This window comes from Neofelis nebulosa, chromosome 2, assembly GCF_028018385.1.
Source record: "Neofelis nebulosa isolate mNeoNeb1 chromosome 2, mNeoNeb1.pri, whole genome shotgun sequence".
In the NCBI taxonomy this organism is placed as follows: Eukaryota; Metazoa; Chordata; class Mammalia; order Carnivora; family Felidae; genus Neofelis; species Neofelis nebulosa.
In genome coordinates, this window is record NC_080783.1 from 189,186,732 (window position 1) to 189,213,271 (window position 26,540).

At 44.7% G+C, this 26,540-nt stretch overlaps 1 protein-coding gene across 3 annotated transcripts in view; it reads left to right on the forward strand.

The window, feature by feature from the left end:
• Positions 1-16,417, forward strand: part of ZMYND12 (zinc finger MYND-type containing 12) — a 28,551-nt gene extending 12,134 nt beyond the window's left edge. For all 3 annotated transcript variants that reach the window (XM_058717807.1, XM_058717808.1, XM_058717806.1), the window contains exons 4-9: positions 654-825; positions 9,146-9,315; positions 11,861-11,983; positions 12,216-12,327; positions 14,281-14,426; positions 16,059-16,417. In XM_058717807.1, the coding sequence (XP_058573790.1) occupies positions 654-825; positions 9,146-9,315; positions 11,861-11,983; positions 12,216-12,327; positions 14,281-14,426; positions 16,059-16,184 (849 nt within the window). In that variant the 3' untranslated portion in view covers positions 16,185-16,417. The remainder of the gene's footprint in view (positions 1-653; positions 826-9,145; positions 9,316-11,860; positions 11,984-12,215; positions 12,328-14,280; positions 14,427-16,058) is intronic.
• Positions 16,418-26,540: the final 10,123 nt, after the last annotated feature.

Sequence of the window (26,540 nt, forward strand, 5' to 3'; positions counted from 1 at the left end):
CAGAATTCAGCCTTAACACCCATATATGCCAAGTATGTTGATAACAGCATATCTGCATAGGAGGAGGTCAAAAAAATGATGTATGAATACACTAGGGAATACATAAAGGAGATTTTATGGCATTGATAAGCATCTCAATTATTCTAAAAAAAATTAGGGCTTTATAAGCCATAAATCTCAAAACACCAGATTCATCCATTTTAGTATTGTGGCACTTTGAGAATGGCCTTGGGACAATGCAGAGTTTAAGTTATTTCTGATATTCGCTATATCTGTTATCCTAACTCCAGAATGAAAGAGAAGATATTTCTCTCAAAATTAACTCAAGCAGAAAGCCAGATTTTTTTTAGAATGTCCTAAGACATGACAGTTCTGCTAAACCACAATTTTATTACAAATATAAGAATGATATTTATTGCATAGTTTTCTATTAAGCACTCATTTATGCTGATCAATGAACTACGGTGAAAGGACACTTGTTCCTGGCCCTTGAGGAACTCACAATCCGGGTTTTTTCTATCACCTATTTTGGATTTCATGGCCACCCTAATACAAGCAGGTTAGCTAGGTGCCCTCGACCAGTTCATTAGGTGTTGGCCTTGCTCCAGGTGTACCCATGCCCGCCATTGATGGTCTAGTTTTTTCTTCCGCAGAAGCACTTGATTGAATTCTGCTACACTGTAGCCCAGAAATACCTCTTTGAAGGAAAACACGAAGCCGCAGTCCCGGCAGCTTTGCATTCGCTTCGCTTCCGCATGAACCTACACGGCCTGAGTTCCGTAGAGCTTGTGCCTGCTTACCTGCTGCTGGCCGAGGCGAGCCTGGGTAAGGGAAATGACTTGAGATCCCCGGGGGGCCCCTTAAAGAGCACTATACTGGGTCGTTTCAGTGACCAAAGAGTGCAACCTTGGAAGTGGCACCAAGACACTTTTCGTAAAAGAGCAGTGTTGCTGTAAAGTTTGGCATAAGGTGGGGAAGCACATGTCATCAACTTTGGGCTACTACTGATGGAAATCCACTAAATAGCTGGTCTAAGCAGAAAGAGGACATTTACTAGGACCCTGGGGTGTCCCGGGGGAATTGAGTCTTCATGAGGCACTAGAATCCGAGTGTTGTAACCAACTGAGGCTGGGGCTCTGCTTCTCTCTTGGGCCTTGTCTCTTGTCTCTGCTTCTGTCTTCACATCCGCTTTATTTTCCATCTCTGCAGATTTTTCTGCCCGATGCCTACCACAGAAGACACTACTCCAAAATATCAGATGTAGCTGAATTTACAGGGAATCTACATGTCCTCCAGGTTCAAGGAGGGTAACAGAAACTAATTAGCATCTGATTTCCAGTGTTCAATTCCTAGAAGAGACGGTTGTGTTGACTCAGCTTGAGTGTGGTGTTTACCTTTACCTACCTTTGTGTCAGGGTCACATGGTAACAGGAGTATAGGAACCTGCTCCTGTGGATGGGAGAGGGGGTTCTGAAAGTGGGAAGCACAGCCTTGGCAGAGCTCCATCCCACACGGTGGTTGCTACAAGAAGACAATTAGCATTTTGGAGGGGAATTAACCTTTTTGAGCCTCTGCAATGTTTTAATTACTGTCCAACCATTTTATACATCTTAATAGCCACTATTTTTTTTTTAAACAAACTTTTAGAGGCACTGGGTGGCTCAGTTGGTTAAGTGTCCAACTTCGGCTCTGATCATGACCTCACAGCTGGTGAGTTCAAGCCCCACCTTGGGCTCTGTGCTGACAGTTCAGAGCCTGGAGCCTGTTTCAGATTCTGTGTCTTCTTCTCTCTCTGCCCCTCCCACCCTGCCTCCCTCTTTCTCTCTTTCTCAAAAATTAATAAACATTAAAAAAAATTTTAAAAACCAACTTTTAAAAAGAAAGGCTATTGGAAATACACTACCTTGAACTTTTTCCCCCTGAGCTACGTTGAGAGTAAGTTGCTTGCCTGATGCATTTCCTGCAAAGACGTTCTCCTTCATAACACAGTACCACCACCATCTACAATCATCTACTAAGCAGATTCCATTGAAGTTTCTCCAACTGTCCCAATAACATCTTTATAGCAGAAGGATGCAGTTCAAAATCATCCTTTTCATTTTGTTGCCATGTATTTTTAGTCTCCTTCATTCTGGAATAGTTTCTCAATCTTTCTTTGGCTTTTATGACTCTGACACTTTTAAGATTAAAGGCCAAGTATTCTATAAAATGTCTCTTGATTTGGGTCTCTCTGATGTTTCTTCACGACTGGACTCAGGTGATGTATCTTTGGCAGGAATATCACAGAAGTGGGGCTGTATTCTTTCTCACCTCATCCTGCAAGTTGGCATATGTTTTCAATTTGTTCCATTACTGATGATACCCATTTAAGTTACTTTACTGGTGGCGTCTGACAGGCTTGTTTGTATACTCTTCCCTCTCTTTGCAATTAGTAAGTATTTTATGGGGAGGTATTCTGAAACTGTAGAAATATCCCATTCCATCAAACTTTTAATATATTCGTTTATTTATTTATATCAGAATGAATTCTTGGTTCCCTGTTCTATTCAATGGGTTAATAATCTGTTACTATCATTAATTTGGTGCTTAGATTATTCTAAGTGGCTGGCCATTCATTTTTTTTAAAAAATATATGAAATTTATTGTTAAATTGGTTTCCATACAACACCCAGTGCTCATCCCAAAAGATGCCCTCTTCAATACCCGGTACCCACCCCCCCACCCCCCATCAGCTCTCAGTTTGTTCTCAGTTTTTTTTTTTTTAATTTTTTTTAACGTTTATTTATGTTTGAGACAGAGAGAGAGAGAGAGAGAGAGAGAGAGCATGAACAGGGGAGGGTCAGAGAAAGAGGGAGACACAGAATCCGAAACAGGCTCCAGGCTCTGAGCTGTCAGCAGAGAGCCTGACGCGGGGCTCGAACCCACGGACCGCGAGATCGTGACCTGAGTCGAAGTCGGACGCTTAACTGACTGAGCCACCCAGGCGCCCCTGTTCTCAGTTTTTAAGAGTCTCTTATGCTTTGTGGCTGCCCGTTCAAACTGGCTTCTGTGTCTCCTTGACAATCCCCAATGTTCTTTATCACTTTCCTGCTTTCTCAACATACCTCCAAGGAGCCTTGATTTTTTTTTTTTTTTTTTTTTTTTAGTGGAAAATGGGATTCAGAAGCCAAGAGTTGTGCACTAGACATATGCATTGCTGTTGGGGTAGGGCTACTCCTAGACCTTCTCAATGGACAGAGTTAGGGAATATGTATGAATATAATAATGTATGCACATTTTACATCTAAATTCATTCTCTCTCTCTCTCTAGAAAGATAGTTAGATGAATAGATAGATAGATAGATAGAGATAGAGATATGAATATGGGTCCATGCCAGTACCTGGTACCTCTACCAACACCTGTTGGACTGAATTTAGAGGTACTGGCATGAACCCATGCCCAATCTAATTTCCTCCCATTCCATATCTGTAGTTCTCTGCTCTGACAGTGAGAATGCTGGCTTCCTTTTTCATTAATACATTTCATCAGTTCCCCTGTATGAACTAATCTCCCATCTCCATCCCTACTCTTTCCCTTTGCAGATGTCCTTCTCTCCTTCCATGGGCTCTGACTCCTCAATCAGGGCTTCTGCTTCTGCATAGATCCCCTCCTCACCAGTTTGGACTCTTACTCCCCTCTACCAGGCCATGTAACTGCGAGAATGCCCCTCCTCACTTGCTCAGGTCTGGCTCCCCATTCCAGCTGTCCCTCCACCAAAACTACTGGGAAGAGCACTGGACAAAGAGATACAGCTCAGGCTCTGTGTATTTCTGACACTGACTAGCTGTGGGATTTGAGAAAAGTCTCCCTAGCCTAAGTTTCATCATCTCTCTTCTGGACTATTGCTCACTAGCTGGGATCTGGCCTCCCTCCAGTCTGGCCTCCACACAAAATGTGATCAGACCATTCCACTAGGTAAAGACCAGATTCTCCAAGCAGCCCATGAGCTGCGGCGTGATCGAGCCTTTATGAATTCTGTCACCTCATCTCACATCTTCTCTCTCCCTTTTAGTTACACTGGCCTCCTTGTTTGGGAAGGCTCCTCTTTAGCCACTCTCCCCATCTCTTCTCCCCTCCCCTCCACCTAACTAACTCCTATTCATCCTTTAGGTCTAAACTCAAGAGTTACCACCCCCTTGGGGCACATGGGTGGCTCAGTCAGTTAATTATCCAACTCTTGATTTCAGCTCAGGTCATGATCACAGGGTAGTGGAATAGAATCCTGCATCGGAGTCTGCACTGAGCATGGAACCTGCTTGGGGTTCTCTGTCCAGCTCTGCCCCTCTCTTCTGCTTGGTCTCTCTCTCTCTCTCTCAAAATAAAAAAATTTGGGGACGCCTGGGTGGCTCAGTCGGTTGAGCGTCCGACTTTGGCTCAGGTCATGATCTCACAGCTCGTGAGTTCGAGCCCCGCGCCGGGCTCTGTGCTGACAGCTCGGAGCCTGGAGCCTGCTTCAGATTCTGTGTCTCCCTCTCTCTCTACCCCTAACCCACTTGCATTCTGTCTCTGTCTCTCTCAAAAATAAATAAACACTAAAAACAAATTTTTTTAATAAAAATTAAAAAATATAAAAAAAAGAATTTAAAGAGTTAATTCTTTAAGCCCCCAGACTGGACCAAGTTTCTTTTTATATGTCCCCTTAAAAACCTCTTCCTCTTCTGGGTGTACATATCCATCGATGAGATTACTTAATTACAGTTTCTCTTTCTCTCTGGACTATAAGCTGAGGGAGAACCGGAACTGTCCCTATTCTCACTCATCAGAGTGTCTTCGCGCACAGAACAGCACTTAACACAGAGGAGGTGCTCAAACCCCACCTGCCTCCCCACAAACCTGGCGCCGAGTGGGCCCTGAGAAAGCATTTGGCAAATCTAAGTGCCCTTCACAGGATTGTTTTGAGGATTAAATGAATTTGTGTGTAATGAACGTGAGAGTGCTTTGCAAGCTGGAAGGTTCTGTCTAAATAGAAGTTCTCATTAATACCTCCCCCAGTCATTGACTGAAAACTTTTTCAACCTTTTTGTCAGTCTAAACAAATCACATTCTTTTTTTTTTTTTTTTTTTAAATAGCAGGGGAGGGGCAGAGAGAGAGGGAAACACAGAATCCAAAGCAGGCTCCAGGCTCCGAGCTTTCAGCACAGAGCCTGACATGGGGCTCGAACTCACGAACTCATGAACGGTGAGATCATGACCTGAGCCAAAGTCGGACGCTTAACCAACTGAGCCACCCAGGCGCCCCTAAATAAATCACATTCCTTGAGCACATGTCTCTTTCTCATCTTAGCGGTTCCTTCAGACTGGAGTGGGAAAATAAGAGGTATTTTAGCCTTTTCTTTTCCTTTCCGTCGAACTTTGGAGTTTTAATAAGCTAGAGATGATATTTTCAGTTACACTTTGAAGAGCCACCTCACTCACCCTCCCCCACTGTTGTCAGCACATCTGAAGCAGGAGAACCTGGGTTCAAATTCCAACTCTTGCTTTAGTCCCTTATACAACAGCTGGCTTCTCTTCAATCATCAGGTGTCTGTGTAAATATCACCTTCTCAGAGAGGTGTTCCCTAAACATCCAATCAAGGTAGGTTTCTTCCCTCTTTTTTTTTTTTTTTGATCACCGTGTTCTGTTCATTTCCCTCACAGCACTTCATTTTTGTTTCTTTACTGTGTGTCTACTTCCCTTGGTTATAAGCTCCTTGAGGTCAGAGATCATGTGTGTTTTATTCACTCACTAGCATGCGCTGAGCAGCTAGCAGAGCGGTGCAGAGTCTAAATTAGACGAATGTACGGTTGAATGAATGGGTGAAGTTTCCTCCTCTGATACGTATTTCACAGGGTTGTTGGCATGCAAATGGCCTAGCGTGGTGTACACACAGCAGATAGCAGGCCCTCAGTAAATACGAATTCCCTTTCCTTCCCCTGGATGCCTCCCAGCCTCCCAGATGATTATCTGTGACTGCTTTATTCTGTGCTCCTTTGCTTTCGTCACCAAGCCTTACAAAATCTTCCTCCATAATGTCTCTCAGTTCGGCCGCCAGCCCGGCGTAAGCCTATTGTCTCACCCTGCAGACGAGTGTCATTACTCCTTAACTGGCTATCCCTTCTTTTTCTATTCCATATGTTGTAGGACATGACCTTTTAGGATAGTCTCACTTCCTTTGGCAACTTTGCGTATCTAGTATCTCCAATCCATCCCTGTCCAGGCGAACACTGTGCCCAGGAGAGCATGCCTGAACTTACCGACCCAGCAGCCGCAGTCTCAGTTCTGACCTGCTTGGAGCAGTGCACTCCTCCTGCCTCACTATCCCTGCTCTCTGAATTTGGGGCCTCAAATATTTTTCTCCCAAGGATGCCTTTTCCTTTGGGATGCTTGTTATTTGCTGGTACAGCTTAGCCTTGGGCCCTTCCTTCCTTGGCATGGCCTTCTTGAATGAAAACTGGACAATGAGAATGAGAAACGTCCAATATACGTCAATGCCCTCTACCAATTTCCCCCGTCTAAATAACCTTTGCTAAGAGTCATTTGCTTCTTTAAATTTGAGAGGACCGCAGTCTCAAGCTCTTATTTTACAGAGCAAATCTGCATGGAAGATGTGACTTGCCATGTCCGCATGAACCAGGATCATGGCCTCAGCCTCTTGCTTCTCATTGAGGATTTTCCTGTTTTAGTTTGAACTTCAGTCAAGATAAGTTCCTTGTTTCCTCCCTTAGCTTGCTGCTTCTTCAGCTCGCCTCCTTTAATTCGGTGACCTGTGATTACAACTAGAATAAATAATGCCTACATTATTTATTCCTAATTATTATTTAATCTCTAATTATTATTAAATTATTAAATAATTATTATTTAATAATTCCTAATTATTATTTAATCCCTATGAACTGGGCCTGGGAGAAAGCACAAGCAGAACTGAAGACTGTCTTGAGAGGGGTGTGTGGCCTCATCTCCTGACCATTTCTGCTGCAGCACCCATTACATGAATTACTTTGTACCCAGAGCATGCTTCCTGCTCTGCAGAAGGCTGTCACAGAAGTTTTCTGTTTAGTTTTCTGACAGCCTCCCTAGAAGGCAAGCAGGTAGGCAGGAAACTGTTATGTATCTTTACAACCAAACGAAAAGGTTTTTTTATTTAAAAAAAATTTTTTTAATGTTCATTTTTGAGACAGATACAGAGTATGAGCAGGGGAGGGGCAGAGAGAGAGGGAGACACAGAATATGAAGCAGGATCCAGGCTCTGAGCTGTCAGCACAGAGCCAGACGTGGGGCCAAGCCCCACGAGCTATGAGATCATGACCTGAGCTCAAGTCAGACACTCAACTGACTGAGCCACCGAGGCGCCCCACAACCAAAGAAAAAGTTTTAAGCATCAACAATATCTGAACATTAGAAATAAAGGTGCCTTTTACCTAGTAACCATGTGTTGTCCATTCTGGCTCCTAAATGCCTCTTGTGTATCTGTTCCATGTTTACTCACTGCCTTAGTTCAGGCTCTGGCCTGAACTATTTCCAAAGTCTTCCAGAGTCTTCCAGTTTTCTTCCTCCCCTCTGGTCCCTCCTCCATATTGGCTCCTGGGTATCCTTCTGTATCTAAATCCAATTCTCTCTCCCTTTCTGAAAATCCTCTACCTTTTATCCACGTGCTTCCAGCTCCCTGGCGCAACTTACTAAGCCCTCTATGACCTGTCCTATGACTGCCTCTTTAGCCTCATTTCCTGCCACTCGATCACTCACACATTTGTGTTCCAGCGTCACAGACCCATATACGGTTCTCCAAACACAGCCCACTATTTCGTATCTCATGGTTCTGCATGTGTTACTGTCCACCCCGGATGCCCACCCTCCCTTATCTCTCAGGAAAACTTCTTTTCATCCTCCAAACTCAGCTCAGATTTTCCTGTCTTAGTTCAGCTGCTGTAACAAATACCACAGACTGGGTGGCTTAAACAGTTATTTCTCACTGTTCTGGGGGCTGAAAGTCCAAGATCAAGTTGTCAGCAGATATGGTGTCTGGTGAGGGTGCACTTTTGGACTTGTAGACAGCCACCTTCTCACTGCATCCTCACAGGGCAGAGAGAGGGATCATCTCTCTTGTACCTTTTCTTTTACAGGCACCGATCCCATTCTTGAGGGCTCCACTCTCATGACCCAATTACCTCCCAAAGGCCTACCTCCAAATACCATCACTTTGGGGATTAGGGCTTCAACTATGGATTTTGGGGTACTGCAGCATTCAATCCAGAGCACTGACCATGCTTCTCCCCATTCCAATGCCCCCTCTCCACCCCATCCATAGAATTAAACGCCTCCTCATCTCTGCCACTTCCAAACCTTATGATGTTACTATTGTTGCACTTACACTATTTTACAAATGTATTTGTTTTCATGCCACACACACATGCATTTCCTGAACCCAGCTGTAAATTTTTGAAGGGCAGTGGCTTTGATTCATCTTTGAATCCTCATCAATCAACACAAGGCCTGGTACATAAAAGATATTAAGTATACATAGACATAACTTTTTAATTGAGGTGCAGTTCACATGCATAAAATCCACTCCTTTAAAGTACAATTCAGCAGTTTGAGTGTATTCACAAGATTGTGCAACCATCACCATGTCTAATTACAGAACATTTTAGTCACTCCCAAATGGAACCCCATACCAATATGGAATATTGGTAGTCACCCTCCGTTCTCCATCCCACAGTCCCTGGCCACCATTTTCTGTCTCTATGGATTTGCCTGTTCTGGATATTTCATATCAGTGGAATCCCGCATTATGTGGCCTTTTATATCTGTCTGCCTTGACTTAGTGCAATTTATCCATGCTCTAGCCTGGATCAGTACTTCATTCCTTTCTGTGACTGAGTAATATTCCACCCATGGGTATGGATAGACCACGTTTTGTATATCTACTCATCAGCTGATGAGCATTTAAGTTGTTTCTACTTTTTGGCTATTATGGCTAGGCTGCTATGAATGTTCATGTACAAGTTTTGTGTGTCAATAAATGTTTGAGTCAATGAATAAATGAGTGAATAGGTGCTGAATCGTATTTCATCATGTGTTCTCTGGCCAGGATATAAATTCTAACCTTCTTTACTTCTTTTGGGCAGGTCTGGGCCAGACCGTCCAAGCTGAGGAATACCTATCCCAAGCCCAGTGGACAGTCCTCAAATCAACGGAATGCTCTTATGCCATCCAGTCTTTACTGCATCGGAACCTGGGACTTCTCCACATAGCTAAGGAAAACAACGAGGAAGCCCGTTATCATCTGGCCAATGATGTAAGCAAGCTAAATTATGACACCTGAATGTTTCTGAGTGCAGCTATGCTGAGCTTTGTTTGTTCTTTTTTAACTGAGCCCTTCTCTAAAACTTTCCGTTTACAACTGACCGGTGAGGTATCAGCGAGAACATGGTTCTAACAACCTGAGTTCAAGCCTCTCCACCTCCTGACTGTGCATCCTTAGGCCAGGTCACGCCACTTCTGCAAGCCCGACTGCTCTGAGGATAATAAAGGGAGGCAGAACAGCACACTGGTTAAGAGAAGGGCTTTACTTTTACTCTTGGCCATAATCTTGGACCAATTATTTCAACTCTTTCATCAAGTATAAGACAGAAATCATCAAATAGCCTGTGCCTCATTGGGTCATTGAAGAGATTAATAATAGGACAATATCTATGCAGCATTTTGGCTGTTGTTTTTACATATAACATCAATGTTTCTACTTCAGAGCTGTTGGCATATGAAAGTTCTTTATAAACTATACTTTTTAAACTATGAAACTATGTACAAATGTTAGATAAGATGATGATGAGGGTGAGGACTGAGCTATTCTTTCAGAATTTATGCTGTTTCTGTTAGGATTTCAGCAGTGGACAATATTACCAGACAGAAAAGTTCCTGAGCCTGAAATCTGGATGAGGTTAGGGTCAGGATGCAATCTCCACGCAAGTTGGTTGTCTCTTCAGCCTCTCCACCGGGCAGCCCTCCCTCTGATTGCCTGCCACTGCACAATGTCGATAAATCCACTGGAAACTTGTGCTGGCTAGTCTCCATATCCCCTTACCCCAAATCCATTCTCTGCTCTACTGTGCCCTGGGAGGCCGACCTCTGTGGACTACATGACCGGACTCTATTGCTTTTTGGCTTCTGTTGGATTTGCAGAGTGAGAGGCGTGACAGGGGAGTGGATGTTGGGAGGAGATAGAGGTTGGGTATCTACTCTCTCTGCTGCCTTCCTGCTCCACCCCAGTTCTGGTACGAGCAGTGCTCCTCCATGGCCACAGCTCCTGGCAGGTGGCCTTCTCCCATTGCTCTAGCTCTTGTGGGGCCCCAGTGACCCTGCTTTCTCCCTCGCTTTTTCAGGAGTCTGGACAGTAATAGTTTCTTGCCGTTCATGGTCCCTGGGGCTTTACTAGCTCTTGTTGGTTCCTTGACCTCTGTATGTCTCTTTAAAGAATCCTTTCATTAAACTGTCTTCAGGAAATACTTTGAGGGTGCCATCTATTTCCACCTAGGAGACTGACTAAGACACTTTTTCCTCTGCCTTTTCTCTCTATGCTCTCACTCTACAACAAATTAAACAGAGGAACAGATTCTGTCTTGAGCTGGGCCATACAGTTAAGATACAGATCAAACTCAGATTCTTCTGCCTACGTTTCAAAAAAAAAAAATCAGGGGCGCCTGGGTGGCGCAGTCGGTTAAGCGTCCGACTTCAGCCAGGTCACGATCTCACGGTCTGTGAGTTCGAGCCCCGCGTCAGGCTCTGGGCTGATGGCTCAGAGCCTGGAGCCTGTTTCCGATTCTGTGTCTCCCTCTCTCTCTCTGTCCCTCCCCCGTTCATGCTCTGTCTCTCTCTGTCCCAAAAAATAAAATAAACGTTGAAAAAAAAAAAAAAAAAAAAAAAAATCAACCATAGCTTCATTGATAACATATCATAGACTTCACCCACTTTCAGTATACAATTCAATGATTTTTAGTAAACTCACAGAGTTGTACAGCCATCAGTCCAGTCCAGTCTTAGAACATTCCCATCACCCCAGAGATCCCTCATATCCATTTGCAGTTTATTTCTCACTCTGACCCCCAGCCCCAGGCAACCACTTTCTGTCTCCCTAGATTTGCCTTTTCTGGACATTTACTATAAGCAGAATGATATGTTGTCTTTTCATCTGACTTCTGTCACTTAGCAGAATTATTTAGAGGTTCATCCATGTTGTTGTATCAATACCTCATTCCTTTTATTGCTGAGTAGTGTTCATCTTCTGGATATACACAATTTTTGTCCAGCCATTTATCACTTGATGAACATTGGGGTTGTCTCCACTGTTATGAGTATCGCTGCGTGAAAGTTTGTGTACAAGTCTTAGTGTGGACACAAGGTGTCATTTCTCTTGGGTGTGCGTCTACGAACGAAATTGCTGGGTCATGTAGTAACTCACTGTTGAGTGTTTTGAGAGCTGCCGAACCGTCTTTCACAGAGGCTGCATCATGTTCTATTCCCACCAGCTGTGGACGAGGGTTCTGTTTTCTCCATGTCCTTGCCAACGCTGATTTTCCGCCTTTTTGATGAGAGCCATTCCAGTGTGTGTGAAGTGGTATCTCACGGCAATTTTATTTTGCATTTCTGTAATGACTAATAATGTTGAGCATCACTTCATGTGTTATTAGCCTCTGGCATATCTTTTTGGAGACATGTCTATGCAGATCCTTTGCCCGCTTTTTAATTTTATTTGTATCGTTACAAATTCTAGGTGTACAAGTTTTTAAAATCAGATACATGATTTACAAAGGGAACTGAAGCACCCCTTCTTCCTTCTGCTGTAGATTTATTTTGCCAGTTGTGCATTTGGAACAGAGGATATCAGGACGTCAGGAGGCTACTTCCACCTGGCTAATATCTTCTATGGCCTTAAAAAGTTGGACGTGGCAGACACATTGTACACGAAGGTGAGCTGGGGAATATGGGAGTTGAGCCTTGATGCTTTGGCCTTCTAAGTTACAACCGGTGTCAGACCATTCATGAGAAATTTGAGGCACAGAAAGATGAGATGATTGGCCCGAGATCACATGGCCTGATACACGATATATCCCACTTTTCTTTCTTCCTGTTTCTCCACCGGCAAAGTACACTAGGCTCAGGTCTGGCCTGCTTCTCTGATTGTGTCTGCTTTCCCAACAGGTCTCTGAGATCTGGAGTAAATACTTGAACAATCGCTACCAAGTGCTCTCAGAGGCTCGCATCCAACAGATAGACTTGCTGGGCAAACGATTTGAGACTGACACCGGCTTGGGTAAGTGGCAGCTCTCCCTGGGGAACAGAGCAGTGGCTTCACCCCACCTAATCCACAGGCCTTCTCCCCAAGAGGGAGAGCCACTGTCCCTGTCAGGAGCACACCAGTGCCATCTCCTGTAGTTTGCTGAAGCGGACACTGAGATAGGAAAATCAAAGGGATTTCACCAGTGTTGGGAAGAATTCAGAGCCCTGGTACTATACACAGCCTTTCCGGGGGCTCATAAGGTACGGATGTGAAGAGGAAAAGACTCACAAGAGCCCCCTGTGATTTCTGCAGAGCCTCCATTTCTCCAGGGCACATAAGGCAAGGTAAACTCTCTCATACTGCGCATTTGTTCTGGGGCCTTCACCTCTTCCTTTACTGGGCAGTGAGCTTCTCAGCGGCAGGGCCAGGTCTCATTATTTCTCTGTCCCCAGGCTCAACAGAGGGTGAGTACTGAGTGGCACTGTACAGCATCGTTCCCTCTGAGGTAATAAAAAGGGACAGAGGATCTAGTTTCTGCTCAAAAGAGACATGCGGTGTAGTTGATGACACAGGACCTATATGAAATAAAAGGAAACACCTACAAGTACAAATCATATTACAAGATGAGTCCTAGAATGAAGAGGTGAGGATAGTTGGATGGTGTTAAATAGGGAAGACTTCTTGGAGGAGAGCTTTTGAACTAAGATTTAAAAAATTAGGACAGGGGCCTCTGGGGGGCTCAGTTGGTTAAGTGACTCCGGTTTGGGTCATGATCTCATGGTTCTTGACTTCAAGCCCCGTGTCGGGCTCTGTGCCGACAGCTCAGAGCCTGGAGCCTGCTTTGGATCCTGTGTCTCCCTCTCTCTCTCTGCCCCTCCTCCACTTGCACTCTGTCTCTCTCTCTCTCTCTCAAAAATAAACATTAACAAAATTACAGGTCATGATCTCACAGTTCGTGGGTTCGAGCCCTGCGTCGGGCTCTGTGCTGACAGCTCAGAGCCTGGAGCCTGTTTCGGATTCTGTGTCTCCCTCTCTCTCTGCCCTTCCCCTATTCATGCTCTGTCTCTGTCTCAAGAATAAATAAACATTAAAAAAAAAATTAAAAAATTAGGGGCGCCTGGGTGGCTCAGTCAGTTAAACATCCGACTTTGGCTCAGGTCATGATCTTGAGGTTCATGAGTTCAAGCCTCATGTTGGGCTCTGTGCTGACAGCTCAGAGCCTGGAGCCTGCTTCAGATTCTGTGTCTCCCTCTCTCTCTGCCCCTCCCCCGCTCATGCTCTCTCTGTCTCTCCTTCTCAAAAATAAATATACATTAAAAAAATTTTAAATTAATAACTTTATTCAGTTTCTCTCATTATAAAAGTGGTTTATGTGAAAGCAGAAAACTTAGAAATCCAAAGGCAGCCAACCTTAGGGTTATGGTGTATGCCCTTTCTGTCTTCTTCTCTTACGTACTTCTTAGTATGTAAAAAGTGTTTAGAAGTATGTGGCCCCAAATAACTCATAATAAGTGAATAAATAGTCGCTAGAGTAGGGCCTAACACCACTGGAAGGAAGTGTAAACAAACTTACACGGGGAAGCAGCAAGGCCGAGGCGCCAGCACCCTTGGATTTGGGAGAAGATTAAGCTGCTTGCTGGCTGCTGGAAGTCCCCGCTCCCTCTCTGGCTCTCAGACGGAAGCTAAGTGGGACCAAGGAATCCCGCTGGGACAGCCTCTGCATTTGGAGCCTAAGAAATCGAGAGTTTAGGACTCTGAAAGACAGAAGTTACCTTGAGACCCACTGGGGTGAGCAGGTTTTACGGAGCTGCCTGAAACTGCCCGTCTTCTTGCTCGCGTGTGGCCGCAGTCCTCTGGGTGAAGAACCTGCTGTGCCTTGTGCCCAAGGCCAGCGCCCTGTCAGCTCTGTGCTCACCCGTGAGGGGAGACCCAGCGGCTCCCCGCAGCCTGTTTCTTCTTTCCAGCTTCCTCCCTTTCCCCTTGCAGATGAAGCCCAGGAAGCAGAAGCCATTCAGATCCTGACTTCAGTCTGGAACATTCGAGAATCGACATCTGACACAGCCCCCCAAAAAACTATCTTTGTTCTGAATACCCTGGTCATGCTTTACTACCTGATGATGAATTCTTCAAAGGCAAGTTTCCCCAGAAAAGCGCCATGTCTAATGGAGATAGAAGTTCCTCTAGTTGAATTCAGCTGTGTTTTGCCCAGTTGCACTGGCTTCTGCCCTCTGAGTAAGGCCGCACTTCAGAAGAGTTCAAATGTTCATGATGTTTCTCATTTGTTGAGTCCAGCCTGCATAATGGAAACTGCATTGTCTTCTTCCAGAGGGATATGCCCGTTACTAGCCTAAGTACTTCTCATGAACTAATGCAGTTAATTGTCAGGCCAACTTTATGAAGTAGGTATTTTATTATTCCCACTTTACAGGTAAGGAAACTGAGGCACAGAGAGGGTCCATTATTTGCCCAACTTCTTTTGGAGGAGGGGAGGTCACAATAAACAAGGCAACATTTAATGGGGAATAAAATTTCAGATCGCAAATAGCGCTGCAAAGCAAACGAAAGCAGGCAAGGAGAGAGGGAGGGCTGGCTGGAGGAGGCCTTTGTGTGTGGGTGTCACGGAAAATTTAGGATTCCCTTCCCCCCTCTCCCTTCCTCCCTACCTTTCTTCACCAAACTTTACTAAGTGCCTTCTGTATACCAGGACCTAGAGGTGCTCGCAGTCAGTGGGTTATAATCCAGTGTGATCGTGAAGACCGGGGCTCTGTGGGCAATGCGAGGGAGGGACACCAACCCTATCTGGGATGTAGTAAGAGTGCTTAGGGAACAGGGAAACATTTCCAAGCTTACACTGTAAAAATCTCTTTTCTACAGTCCCAGGTCCAATTTTCTACTGTGTACTCAAGGAAGTCCTTACCCTAAGGCATGTGAAGGGTATTAGATCTATAAGAGGTCCTTAGAGAATAGGGACACATATATCTACTCCAGATTGCCACCTCACTTCCTTTAGGTCTTTCCTCAATTGTCTTCAGCGAAGCTTTCTCTGCCCCCCCCCCCCCCCCGAAAGCTGCAAAATCCTGCTACTGCCACTGGTGCTTCCAACCCCCCTTTCCTACTTTATCCTTTTCCTTAATATGTATCACTATTGAGGATACTGTGGTGTTTTACTTGTTCGACTTGTTTATTGCCTCTCTCCCTCACTGTGCTGTAAGCTCCAGGAGGGCAGGAATTTCCACCTGTGGTCATAGTACCTGGAACATAGTAGCCATTCAATAAATATTTATTGGAAGTGAGGGAGGAAGGGAGGAAGGGGGAGGAGGGGAGAAGAGCCAGCCCAGAGTCTGTCCCAGGATGTCCTGTGAGGCCTCTGTCCAAGTCAAAACTCTAGACCATGGCCCCTTAGGACGGGAAGCTGCTTGTGGAACCTGTCACCCCTGGCCTCCCGGTGCTGGTTCAGAGGGTCCTGATTCAGATCCTGTGGAGATCTCACTTTGTTAAGAAGGCGTACTTTGTACTTAGTTTGTCAAGCCAGGTGGCTTTCTCTGGTCCCCCATGCCCCACTCAGCACGTGTGTGGCTAGTTGTAAGGACCTAGTGGGTATTCGCAAGTCTCCAACAAGTGGAAACTCCAAAAGTGGAAACTTTTCACACCGGTGGCTGGCGTGAGAAGCTGATGGGTCCTTTCCCATGTTGAGCACAGATGGGGCTTCCCAGTGTAAAGCTTTCCTATGACGACTTCCTTTTGTAACTGTAATTCCATTCCAGGCACAAGAATATGCTGAGAGAGCCTTCGGTCTAGCCAAAGAACACCATCTCAGTGTCCATGAACAAAGTACCATTCAAGAGTTACTAAGTCTTATCTCAGCTGAAGAAACTCATCCTGTCACTTAGTGACCCATGAACTCTGCATCAGGGGCTATTCAAGGGGCTATTGAACGTCTAATGCATTCCAGCTTGCACGACTGCTTTGAGGTACTATGATTTGTTGAAGTTCACACTCTTTCCCCCTGGCACTGCACACAGGTGCAAACATAGTCATGTTTTTATTCTTAACACAGCATATGCGAGGGACTATAGAGCTTTAGACATAAAAATCAGTAAAAGTGATCTTAATTATGACCTTTGCACTTGGCTTGCCGTGACTTTGTATGACTTTGAGTAATGTGCTGTCAGCACCCAGTTGCTTTCCTGAATTATAAGTAAAGCACAAATAGTTTATTATTTACCAGAAGTCTCCCAGGGACACATGTTTCATAGATCTTTGCCAAAGAAGGGTGTAGGGGACAGAGTTATATTGGAGCAAAGTTTTCCTGTTCTACTGGAATTAAGTTAGCATTAATCTGAGGTAGATTGTGACTTAAATGTCCATTATACTTCTTAGAGCAATCACTGAGAAAATTACTCTGAAAGGTAGTTACAGATCGACAAAGAAATTAAAATGGTACACTGGAAAATATCCACTTCATGCAAAAGAAGGCAGAAAAGGAGGAATAGCAGAACAAAAAGACACGAGACATATCAAATACAAGTAGCAAAATGCGACATCCATCATAGGTCTTTGCAGAGCACCCAGTCTGGCTTGGCTGAGATACCATTCCAGGCTGGGGTCTTTCTTTTCCTTGACAATGATTGAAACAGACGTGAGCCATCTATGCTGATGTGAAGGACAGAGTGTAGGCCTCTGTGGCAGACATACCCGGGTTTAAATCCCCGTTCTCTCTCTTTAATAGCTTTGTGACCCTGATCCCCTCCCCCGCCCATAACTTCATCCATTGTTGTAAAACGGCCCAGAGGTGACCATGGCTGTATCGGCACGTCCCATCGATGACTCTGGTTATTTAGCACATCCTTTTATTGCCTCCAGACTCGCCAAGCAGCCTGCCCGTTAGCACTTTGCATCCTGGGCAGATCTGCATCCAGGGGAGAGGATGCCGAGGACCTGTGGGGTAGCTTTATGCTCCTCCCTGTAAATTCAGTCACCCCGACACGCATAATAAACAGGTCTAGGGAAAAATCTGCTGGCACCCCTGTTCCGTACCCGTGGGTTTCTTCTGCTTCTCCATGATGGCTAAAGTCACAGGGCCTTACTTCCTGCCCCATGCCTGGCACTCCAGCTGCATCATGGTCTGCACAGTTCATCTCGCAGCTGTTTGTTCCTCTCTCCCAGAACACACCCCCTGCTGCTTGACTCTCACCCTCTGACCCCAGATAAGAGGCTGCTCTTTCAAACAGACATCTGGTGAAGGCTGGAGGGGTGCAGAGGGGGATCAACAACCCTTGGCAGATAATTTAAAAGAAAATATTGGAACTTCCCTATTCCGAAGATGTCTGTCAAATCCATTTCATTAAGCCTAGCTCTCTCCTCAACCATATTCACTGGCCCCTTTCTCTTTCGTCCCCCCTCTGATATCTGTTCTCTGTCTTCTCCACCCCAGAGTTCTTGTTCATGAGTCCTTCCCCGCTGAGTGCATTTATAAAATTATTGTTTAAATTAAAGTGTTTTAGTTTATTGTTCCTTTTGACCAATTTTCCTCTTGGTTATGGGCCATAGTCTTCTCCTTTTTCACATGTTTAGTAATTTAATTGCCAGTCTTTCTGTTTTTCGAACACTTGCATTTAAGGCTACAAATTTTCCTCTAAATACTGCCTTAGTTTATCCTACATACTATGAAGTACAGTATTTTAATTGTCATTTTGTTCTAAATATTTCTCTTTTTTTCTTTTAGAGAGGGAGTGCACAGGCACAAGTGAGGAAGGGACAGAGGGAGAGGGAGAGAAGGAATCCCAAGCAGGCTCAGCATGGAGCCCGATGTGGGGCTTGATCCCATGACCCTGGGATCATGACCTGAGCTGAAATCAAGAGTGGGACACTCAACTGAGTGAGCCACCCAGGAATCCCTTCTTTGTTCTAAATATTTCTTAATTTTTTATGATCTATGACTCTTAATTTCTGAAACAAGATGAACTTAATTGCCTCTTTGTTGTTGATTTCTAGCTTAATTTTATTGAGGTCAGTTGTGTACAACTCTGACTTTTAGAGCTTTGTTGAGATTTGAATTATTGAGCACATTGCCCTATGTATGTCCATTAAGGTGACCTTGTTCATATTTCAAATCTTGTACATCCTTGTTGAATTATTTGTTTATTTCTGGGAGAAGTATATAAAACCCATCCAATATGATTGTGGGTGTATCTACTTCTCTTTGTGGTTCTGTCAGCTTTATATATTTTGAGGCTTTCTTATTAGGCAAGTGCAAATTCAAATATTAGATCTTGCTCGTGAATTGAATCTTTATTATTTTGTGTATTATGAAGCGATTCTCTTGTCTCTAGTAATACTTTTGACCTTAGAGTCTACTTTGATCTGCTATTCACATAGCTACCTCTGTTTCCTTTTGGGCTGGATTGCTTGATCTCAGGTAGGCATCCTCACTGTTTCCTTCAGCATTTATCTCTGCTTCCAATAGGAAGCTTGGAACTACAGTTCCCTGTATCTCTTTTCTTTATGATTCTGGATTGAGCTTAGCCAATGAGAGACAACTGCACAGGATTTGGAAACTGGAGGAGAAGGAGCAGCTATTAATCTTCCTGAAAATCACCCAGTTGCTTTCCTGAAAGCAGATTTTGTGTGAAAGCAGCTTGCTGACCTTTGCTCCCTGCTCTTTATCACCCGGCTGTTTCAAAGATCATTGAAGTCTCTAATTCCCTGTATTAAATAAAGTTCTTCACTCTGAACACCTAGAGGCTTCTGTTTTCCCAGCTAAAACCTGACTGAAACGCTTGATGTTTCTTCTTGCAATCTTTTACTTTCAAACAGTCTGTATCCTTATTTTTTAGATATATCTCTTGTAAAAATATAGTTGGATATTTTTATATTGGTGACTGTTAAAGAATCATTTAGCCACTTACATTTTATTTACACACTGAATTATTTGAGTTTAAAGCCACGATCTTATTTTATGTCTTCTATTTATTCTTCATGTTCTGTTTTCTTCTTTCTTTTGGATTGATTATACATTTTTCTCATTTTATTTTCTACTCCTCTCTACTAGATTGTAGGGTATATACCATTGTTTCCATTCTTTCAGTGGTTACCCCAGAAATTCAGGTATTCATTCCTAACTTAACAAAGTCTCAAATTTCTCAGGATGTTTACTCTCATCCTGGATAATACAGGATCTTTAAAACCTTTTAATTCCATTTACTGCCCCCTAACTTATATGTTATTACTGTTATTTATTTTAAATATACCTTATGGGGCACCTGGGTGGCTCAGTCAGTTAAATGTCCGACTCTTGATTTCTGCTCAGGTCATGATCTCACAGTTCGTGGGATCGAGCCCCTTGATGGGCTCTGCATTGACAGCATAGATCCTGCTTGGGATTCTCCATCTCTGCCCCTCCCCCACTCAAGCACGCACATGCGCTCTCCTGCTCTCTCAAAATAAATAAATAAACTTTAAAAAAGGCCACAAGTCACAATTATTATTATTTTATAAAGTCGTCCTAATCCTTCTTGCTTTTCCTACTTTGATCTGAGCTCACATTACTTATACATCCTTCAGTATTTCTTGTAGTGAGGGTGTGCTGATGACAAATTCTCAGATTTTCTTTCTTTCGTTAATCTTAAAATGTTTTATTTTGCCCTCACTTTTTTGACTCTTCAATGAAAATGTGTTTCATTTTCATATGTGATTCAGTGATGCAGGACATAATCTCAATTCCAAAGATCTCTGCAAAGTGGGGTTTGCTTGACCCAGAAAGGTACAAGCAGGTTAAAGAGAACCAGGAGTTTCGGTGAGGCTCTGGGTCCTCCACAGAGTGTCTCTTGTCTTTCCAGCCAGGTCATCGCATCTTCCCCATGCATCTTCAGCAGAATTTTCGGGCATGGAGTTGAGGAATCATCCTTGAAAGGTCTAGCTAAATTTTTTCTACCAGCAAGTACATATTCACTGTTAGAAATTTGATCATGTTGTCTATGAACCTTAACAGAAATTCACTTTGAGTAGTTGCTCTGCCTTCCTACTATATAACGTTTAATCACTGACGGCTGTGGAGTGGTGCTGTGTCATAGGTCCTCCAATGACCAAGCTTAGTAACAAACTGCTTTACCCACCAGTCGGTCCCCCTACCTACAGATGTACATGCACAGGCAAGTGAGGGGTCTCTGTATTCACGATGGCCCAATGAAGTGTGACATCTCTCAAGAATAACAGGTCACGAGAAACAATTGTTTGACAAAGTAAATACTTCAAAAAAAGATAATGAGCCATTACTTGAATGACAGGCCATGCTGTCATTTTGTTTGATAGAAAAGGTATGTCATTCCTGATATTCATCAATATTGATGGCAATGTGATGGAGATAAACATTTTGATGTCTACCCCCACACGAACATAGCAAAGTCTTCAATAAACATCAGCAGGCTTTAAAAGCATATGAACAAGTTACTATTGGGACCAGCTTATAAACCTAGGATCATATATTATAAAATTGTTGTCCTTTGCTTGCAAACTTTTGTAAGGATCGTAGAACTTTACAGAACATCTTAATGAACAAGGCAAAAAAAGGTTTCAGTGATAAAAGACCATTCATAATTTGAAAGTCAAGTTTCACCACAAGAAATAAACGTGTACATGGGGGATGGGGAAGATAGTAGCCAAAAGTAAGTACTGGAGTTGTGGTTTATTTTCTTCTGTTTCTTTTTTTTTTTCTTTCTTTTTTTTAATATATGAAATTTATTGTCAAATTGGTTTCCATACAACACCCAGTGGTCATCCCAAAAGGTGCCCTCTTCAATACCCATCCCCCACCCTCCCCTCCCTCCCACCCCCCATCAACCCTCAGTTTGTTCTCAGTTTTTAAGTCTATTTATTTATTTCGAGAAAGACAGGGACAGTGTGGGCAGGGGAGGGGCAGAGAGAGAGAGAATCCTAAGCAGGCTCTGTGCTGCCAGCACAAAGCCTGAAGTCAGAGGCTTGGACTCAGGAAACCACGAGATCATGACCTAAGCCAAAACCAAGAGTTGGATGCTTAACTGAGTGAGCCACCCAGGCACCCCTATTTTCTTCTGGTTTGAGCAGGCAGTTGGCATTGTGCACTCAGGTGAGGAGGCCTTGGAAGAGGAGAGGGTTTGTGAAGAAAGAAGACTTATGTGGATCCTGAGAAACTTAACAGAAGACCATGGGGGAGGGGAAGGGGAAAAAAAGAGAGGGAGGGAGGCAAACTATAAGAGACTCTTAAAAACTGAGAATAAACTGAGGGTTGATGGGGGGTGGGAGGGAGGGGAGGGTGGATGATGGGCATTGAGGAGGGCACCTGTTGGGAGGAGCACTGGGTGTTGTATGGAAACCAATTTGACAATAAATTTTATATTAAAAAAAAAAGAAGAACATGCACTGAGACCAGGGCGGGGCAAGATTGAGAAACAGGTGAGACATTTGAAGATAGATGGAAAGGTACAACTGGGCATGCATTCTGACATTAAGAAGAGCAGCCTACGGGCGCCTGAGTGGCTCAGTCGGTTAAGCATCTGACTTCGGTTCAGGTCACGATCTCATCGTTCGTGAGTTTGAGCCCCAGATAAATTTGAGAGTATCATGTAGATGGTAATTAATACCACGGAAAAGGAGGAGATCGCCTACGGAAAAGAGAGAGAAGAGAAAAAAGGAAATGCCCCCAAACCGAAGGTAGGGGAGGCTGACATAATTTCAGATTTCTTCAGACTGTTCAGACAGAGAATTCCTGTGTACCTTTCATCCAGATTCCCCAAACATTTCATACCACATTTACTTTATTATTTTTTCTCTGTACATATTCACTGTTTTCCAAACCATTGGGAAGCAAGTTGCAGACATGATGCCCCTTTACCTCCCCAACATTTAATGTGTTATTTTCTAAAAACAAGGACACGCTCTTACATATGTACGCTCATCAGCGCAATGATCACAATCAGGAAATTAACATTGATATGATACTATCAGACAATAAAACCCAGACCTTATTCAGATTTCAGCAATTGTCTTAAAGTTCTTTGTAGCAAAAGAAAATCCCTGAGCAGGCAGTACATCGGTTGCCCTGTGTCTTTAGTCAGAGGTGTGCCTTCGGATGTGACAGTGAGCTGCTCCTTAGACGTCCTCTTGGTCTCTCATGAGAAATCCAGCCAAAATTTTCTTTTCTGTTTTTTAAGTTTATTTATTTATTTTTTAGAGAGAGAGAGACAGAGAAAGAGAGAGAGAGAGGGAGAGAGAGAAAAAAGCGTGAGTGGGGGAGGGGCAGAGAGAGAGGGAAAGAGACAGAATCCCAAGCAGGTTTCTACACTGTTAGCTCACAGCCCAACATGGGGCTCCAACCCACAAACTGTGGGATCCTGACCTGAGCTGAAGTTGTATGCTTAACCGACTGAGCTGCCCAGGCTCCCCGCAGCCAAAATTTTCTAACAAATGAAGAAGCCAAGGATCTTTGGGAGATCTGAAGAGTTGTGATTCCGTGAGGGTACAATAGATCTGAGGTTGAGGAAAGAGGTCATCCTTGGGAGAAGCCCCTTCCCTGATTTAGGCAATTCCTGCAGTGAAAGACACAGCCGCAGAGAAGCAGTGGGTACCAGTGTGACAGCCAGGTGGGTGCCAGCAGCGTGGAGGCTGGGGAAGTCTCAGAGGAAGACCATGGGACCCTGAAAAATAGAAGGGGAGCTTCATAGGCTTATTCCTTGAGGAGGAGAAATCCCAAGATCCCACAACTTGGGAGGATGTCTGTAGGCAGCTGGTGCCCCTCCAGTGGTGTCTCCCCTGGTGCCACTGTTTCTGCCAGAACCATAATCAGGATGGTGGGAAAACGACCACCACCCTTTCCAGTGTACCTCCTGCCCCATCAAATGCCCTGGTCTACAGTGCAGCTAAAGGTAGTTCTTCTTGAGACAACCTGGGGAGTGAGATAGAATGGGAGGTGGGTGGGGCACCTGGGTGGCTCGGTTGAGTGTCCGACTTCGGCTCAGGTTATCATCTCATGGTTCATGAGTTCGAGCCCCACATTGGGCTCGCTGCTGTCAGTGCAGAGCCCGCTTTGGATCCTCTGTCCCCCTCTCTGCTCCTACCCACCCCCCTCAAAAATAAATAAATATAAAGAATGGGAAGTGGGTGTTATCAAGGAATTATTGTTCATTTTTTTGTAGATGTGGTCAAGGCATAAGGAAATGCCCTCTTTCAAAAAAGAGATACATGCTGAAGAATGCAGAGGAGAAAAGATGTAGTGTGTGGGATTTGTATTAAATGCTTAAGTAAGGAAAAGAAATGAGTAGATGCAGTAAAAATAGAAAATTTTGATAATTTAAAATCTGGGTGGTTTCCTAAACTCTTTGCTTTTGTGTCCTTCAAAGATGTTCATATAAAATAAAAAGAAACATGGTCACATTCCCCAGTATGTGGTTCGAAGCACATGAGTGGTATGACAGTAGCGAAGTCCAAATCATCCCGGGCTGCAACAATGGAGCCACTCTCTTGCCTCAGGCTGGGCTCCCTCCCCCTCACAAACTGAGGAACAGCCTAAGTTCAGGAGCCTCAGGCCTGGTGCTGACCACGGTGAGTTCAAGGTCAGATCGCAGTTTTCTGCCAGGAAGCCCTGCGAAGCGTTATGCGGACACAGGTCCCGCCGGCTCAGCCTGACCCGGGAGCATTCTTCAGATGGGTACACAGATCCTTTCGGTCCCCCCGTGACCCTGACTGCACCACGCGGCCATCCGTCGTTAATGGCCTTCGGCCCTTTCTTGCTATTTGAGTCTTAGTTCAAATGTCAGCCCAGGAGAACGCACGGAGCAGGCCCATGACAAGCCCCCACGATCTGCATTAGTATTTTCCTCCATCATTTTGACGGTTGAGAGTTGGCGGTGTTACAACTCAGGTGACACTCGGCACTTGAAAGGAAAATTACGGTTTTTCAGAATGCAGCTGGTGTGCCAGTGAATGGGATGAAGTTTTTGTGACGCTTTTGCCCTCCTTTTATGATATGAAGATAATAAAATGTAGATTCAGCATGTGGTTCTCACTGAAGAAGGCACAGGGTTTGGAGAACAAAGGCAGACAAGGCATTTTGTCCCATAGTACTAATTTTAATAAAAAGCAAAGACAGCAAAACAATCATTTAGGAATGATTTCTTCCCTGTCGGAGAAGTTAACATTGTTATTGCTGTAGAAACCACTTGGAAATGAGCTCCTTTGGTGCCTAGTTAAGGTACGTCCCTTATAGCACATTTTCCAGTTTGCCAATTAGGGTGGAGGAACCGAACGCACTTTCCTGGAGGGAACTGAAGCACAGCCCACAGTGAGACAGAACCTACACATGACTCCGTTCAGTTTAGGAGCAAACTAAACACCTTGCTCACGCATGACAAACAGAGGCAAGACAAAATAGGCAGAGAAGCAGCGTTTTCGAGTGTTTTCCTTTGCCAGCTCTGCACAGTAGACCAGCACACTCGCTTCTGAGAAATACATCACACAGGCCACCTCCCTGGGGTCAGGTGTGCCAATGCTCAGTTTCTTTCTCCGTCACCCCGTGGCAGTGGCGTACTGACAAATGTTGAACAACCAGCCCTCCGGGGGCGGGGGGGGGAACAACTGGATACGCATCTCTGTGGCGGACATATCCTACCATGGCTGATTTCAAGTGGCCAACGTGATGTCCCTGAATGGGGGGCGTTTGAAGAGACGCGCAAGCAGCTCGCCATTCGTTACGTGGCGTTTCCACCGCACAGATACAACGGACAGCGTAACCTCAAGAGCATCGAGAATAGCAAAATGTAGTAAAATAATTAGGAAGTGATGAGTTTTGAGTACTTATCACCTATGTTTTTAATATACTTTAATTGTAGGTTTATAGAATTTACTGTTTAATGATGGCCGTGTTTAAAAACCAGCTCTCCAAATTCCTCTCACGGGCCACTACGGGCCGGCTCCAGCACACCGCTGGCACTCTGGGGGACTTCCGGGTGGGACTAAAAGGAACCAGCGACCTGCCCGATCCTGTCTTCACAGAGACCTTTGTTAGTTCAGCAGAGGGCTCGAGAGCCCCAGCTCCCCTTCCAGGAGACGAGCGTTCCTTGTAGACAGGAGATTATGGGCGTCTCATTCAGGACAGGCCCAGGCCAGCAGGACTTTAGCCACTGTATCGGCTGCTTCCCCATCTGATCTCAGGGCTGTCATCCCTGCCAAGTCCAGATGGTGCCGTTGGGCTATCGGAGTGCCCTGCGCCACCCTGGCCTTCTGCACTCCCCTCACCCTCTGTTTGACAGATTTCATTCAAGTCCCTGGCACCTCCTCCCTCCATTTGATGCAAGGCCAGCAAACCTAATACAGGAAAAGCCAAGGAAACCAGGTGCTAAATCATCCAAGGTCAGGCTGCTCAGCAGCTTTCCGGCCTCCCAGTTGTCCGAGGCAGCCTTTCCTTCAAATACAAGCCTAAGCCAAATACACCACCTACATCTTACACTATAGCATCATCTCAAGCATGGAGGGGGCCTTCCAATTATTAAGCCTAAGCCACGGCATGCTTGAGCAGCTGCCGGCCCTCCTCGCCCTCCCAGCTGGAAAGCTGCTGTCTGCCAGCTTTTATCTCCTGGCACAGAGCCACGGTCACCGGCAGGAGCTGTCTGTGACTGCTGACGGTGGAGGAAGCAAGAGGAAAGGAAGCTGCTGAAGGCTAGGCATGTGGTCAAGTGCTCCACACTCAAGATTGTGTTTATTTATCGCATTTACAGGTAGAGAAACAAAGGTCTGGCAAGATTAAGTGACTTTCCTGAGGTCTCCCAAGCTAGAAGTTATCGAGTCAGGGTTTGAACTGGGGATGTCTAACTCAAACTGGCGTGAGTTCGTGCTGCCTTCCATAAAGCGTGACGATCCTGACAGCCAGTCGTGGTGATGCCTGGCTAGCAGAGTGGGAATGAAATATCAATCACCTTGGGAGATGACACTCGAGTTTCTCTTGAGGAGGGAGCCATCTTTGTTTAGGAAAATACCTTTAATAAGCCACTGGTGGGGCACCCGGGTGGCTCCGTCAGTTAAGTGGCTGGCTCCTGGTTTCAGCTCAGGTCATGATATCAGGGTTCATGAGTTCGAGCCCTCCATCGGGCTCTGTGCTGACAGCATGGAGCCTGCTTTGGATTCTCTCTCCCTCTCTCTCTGCCCTTCCCCTGCTCAAACTCTTTCTCTCTCGCAAAATAAATGAATAAACATTAAAAAAAAATTTTTTTTTTAAATAA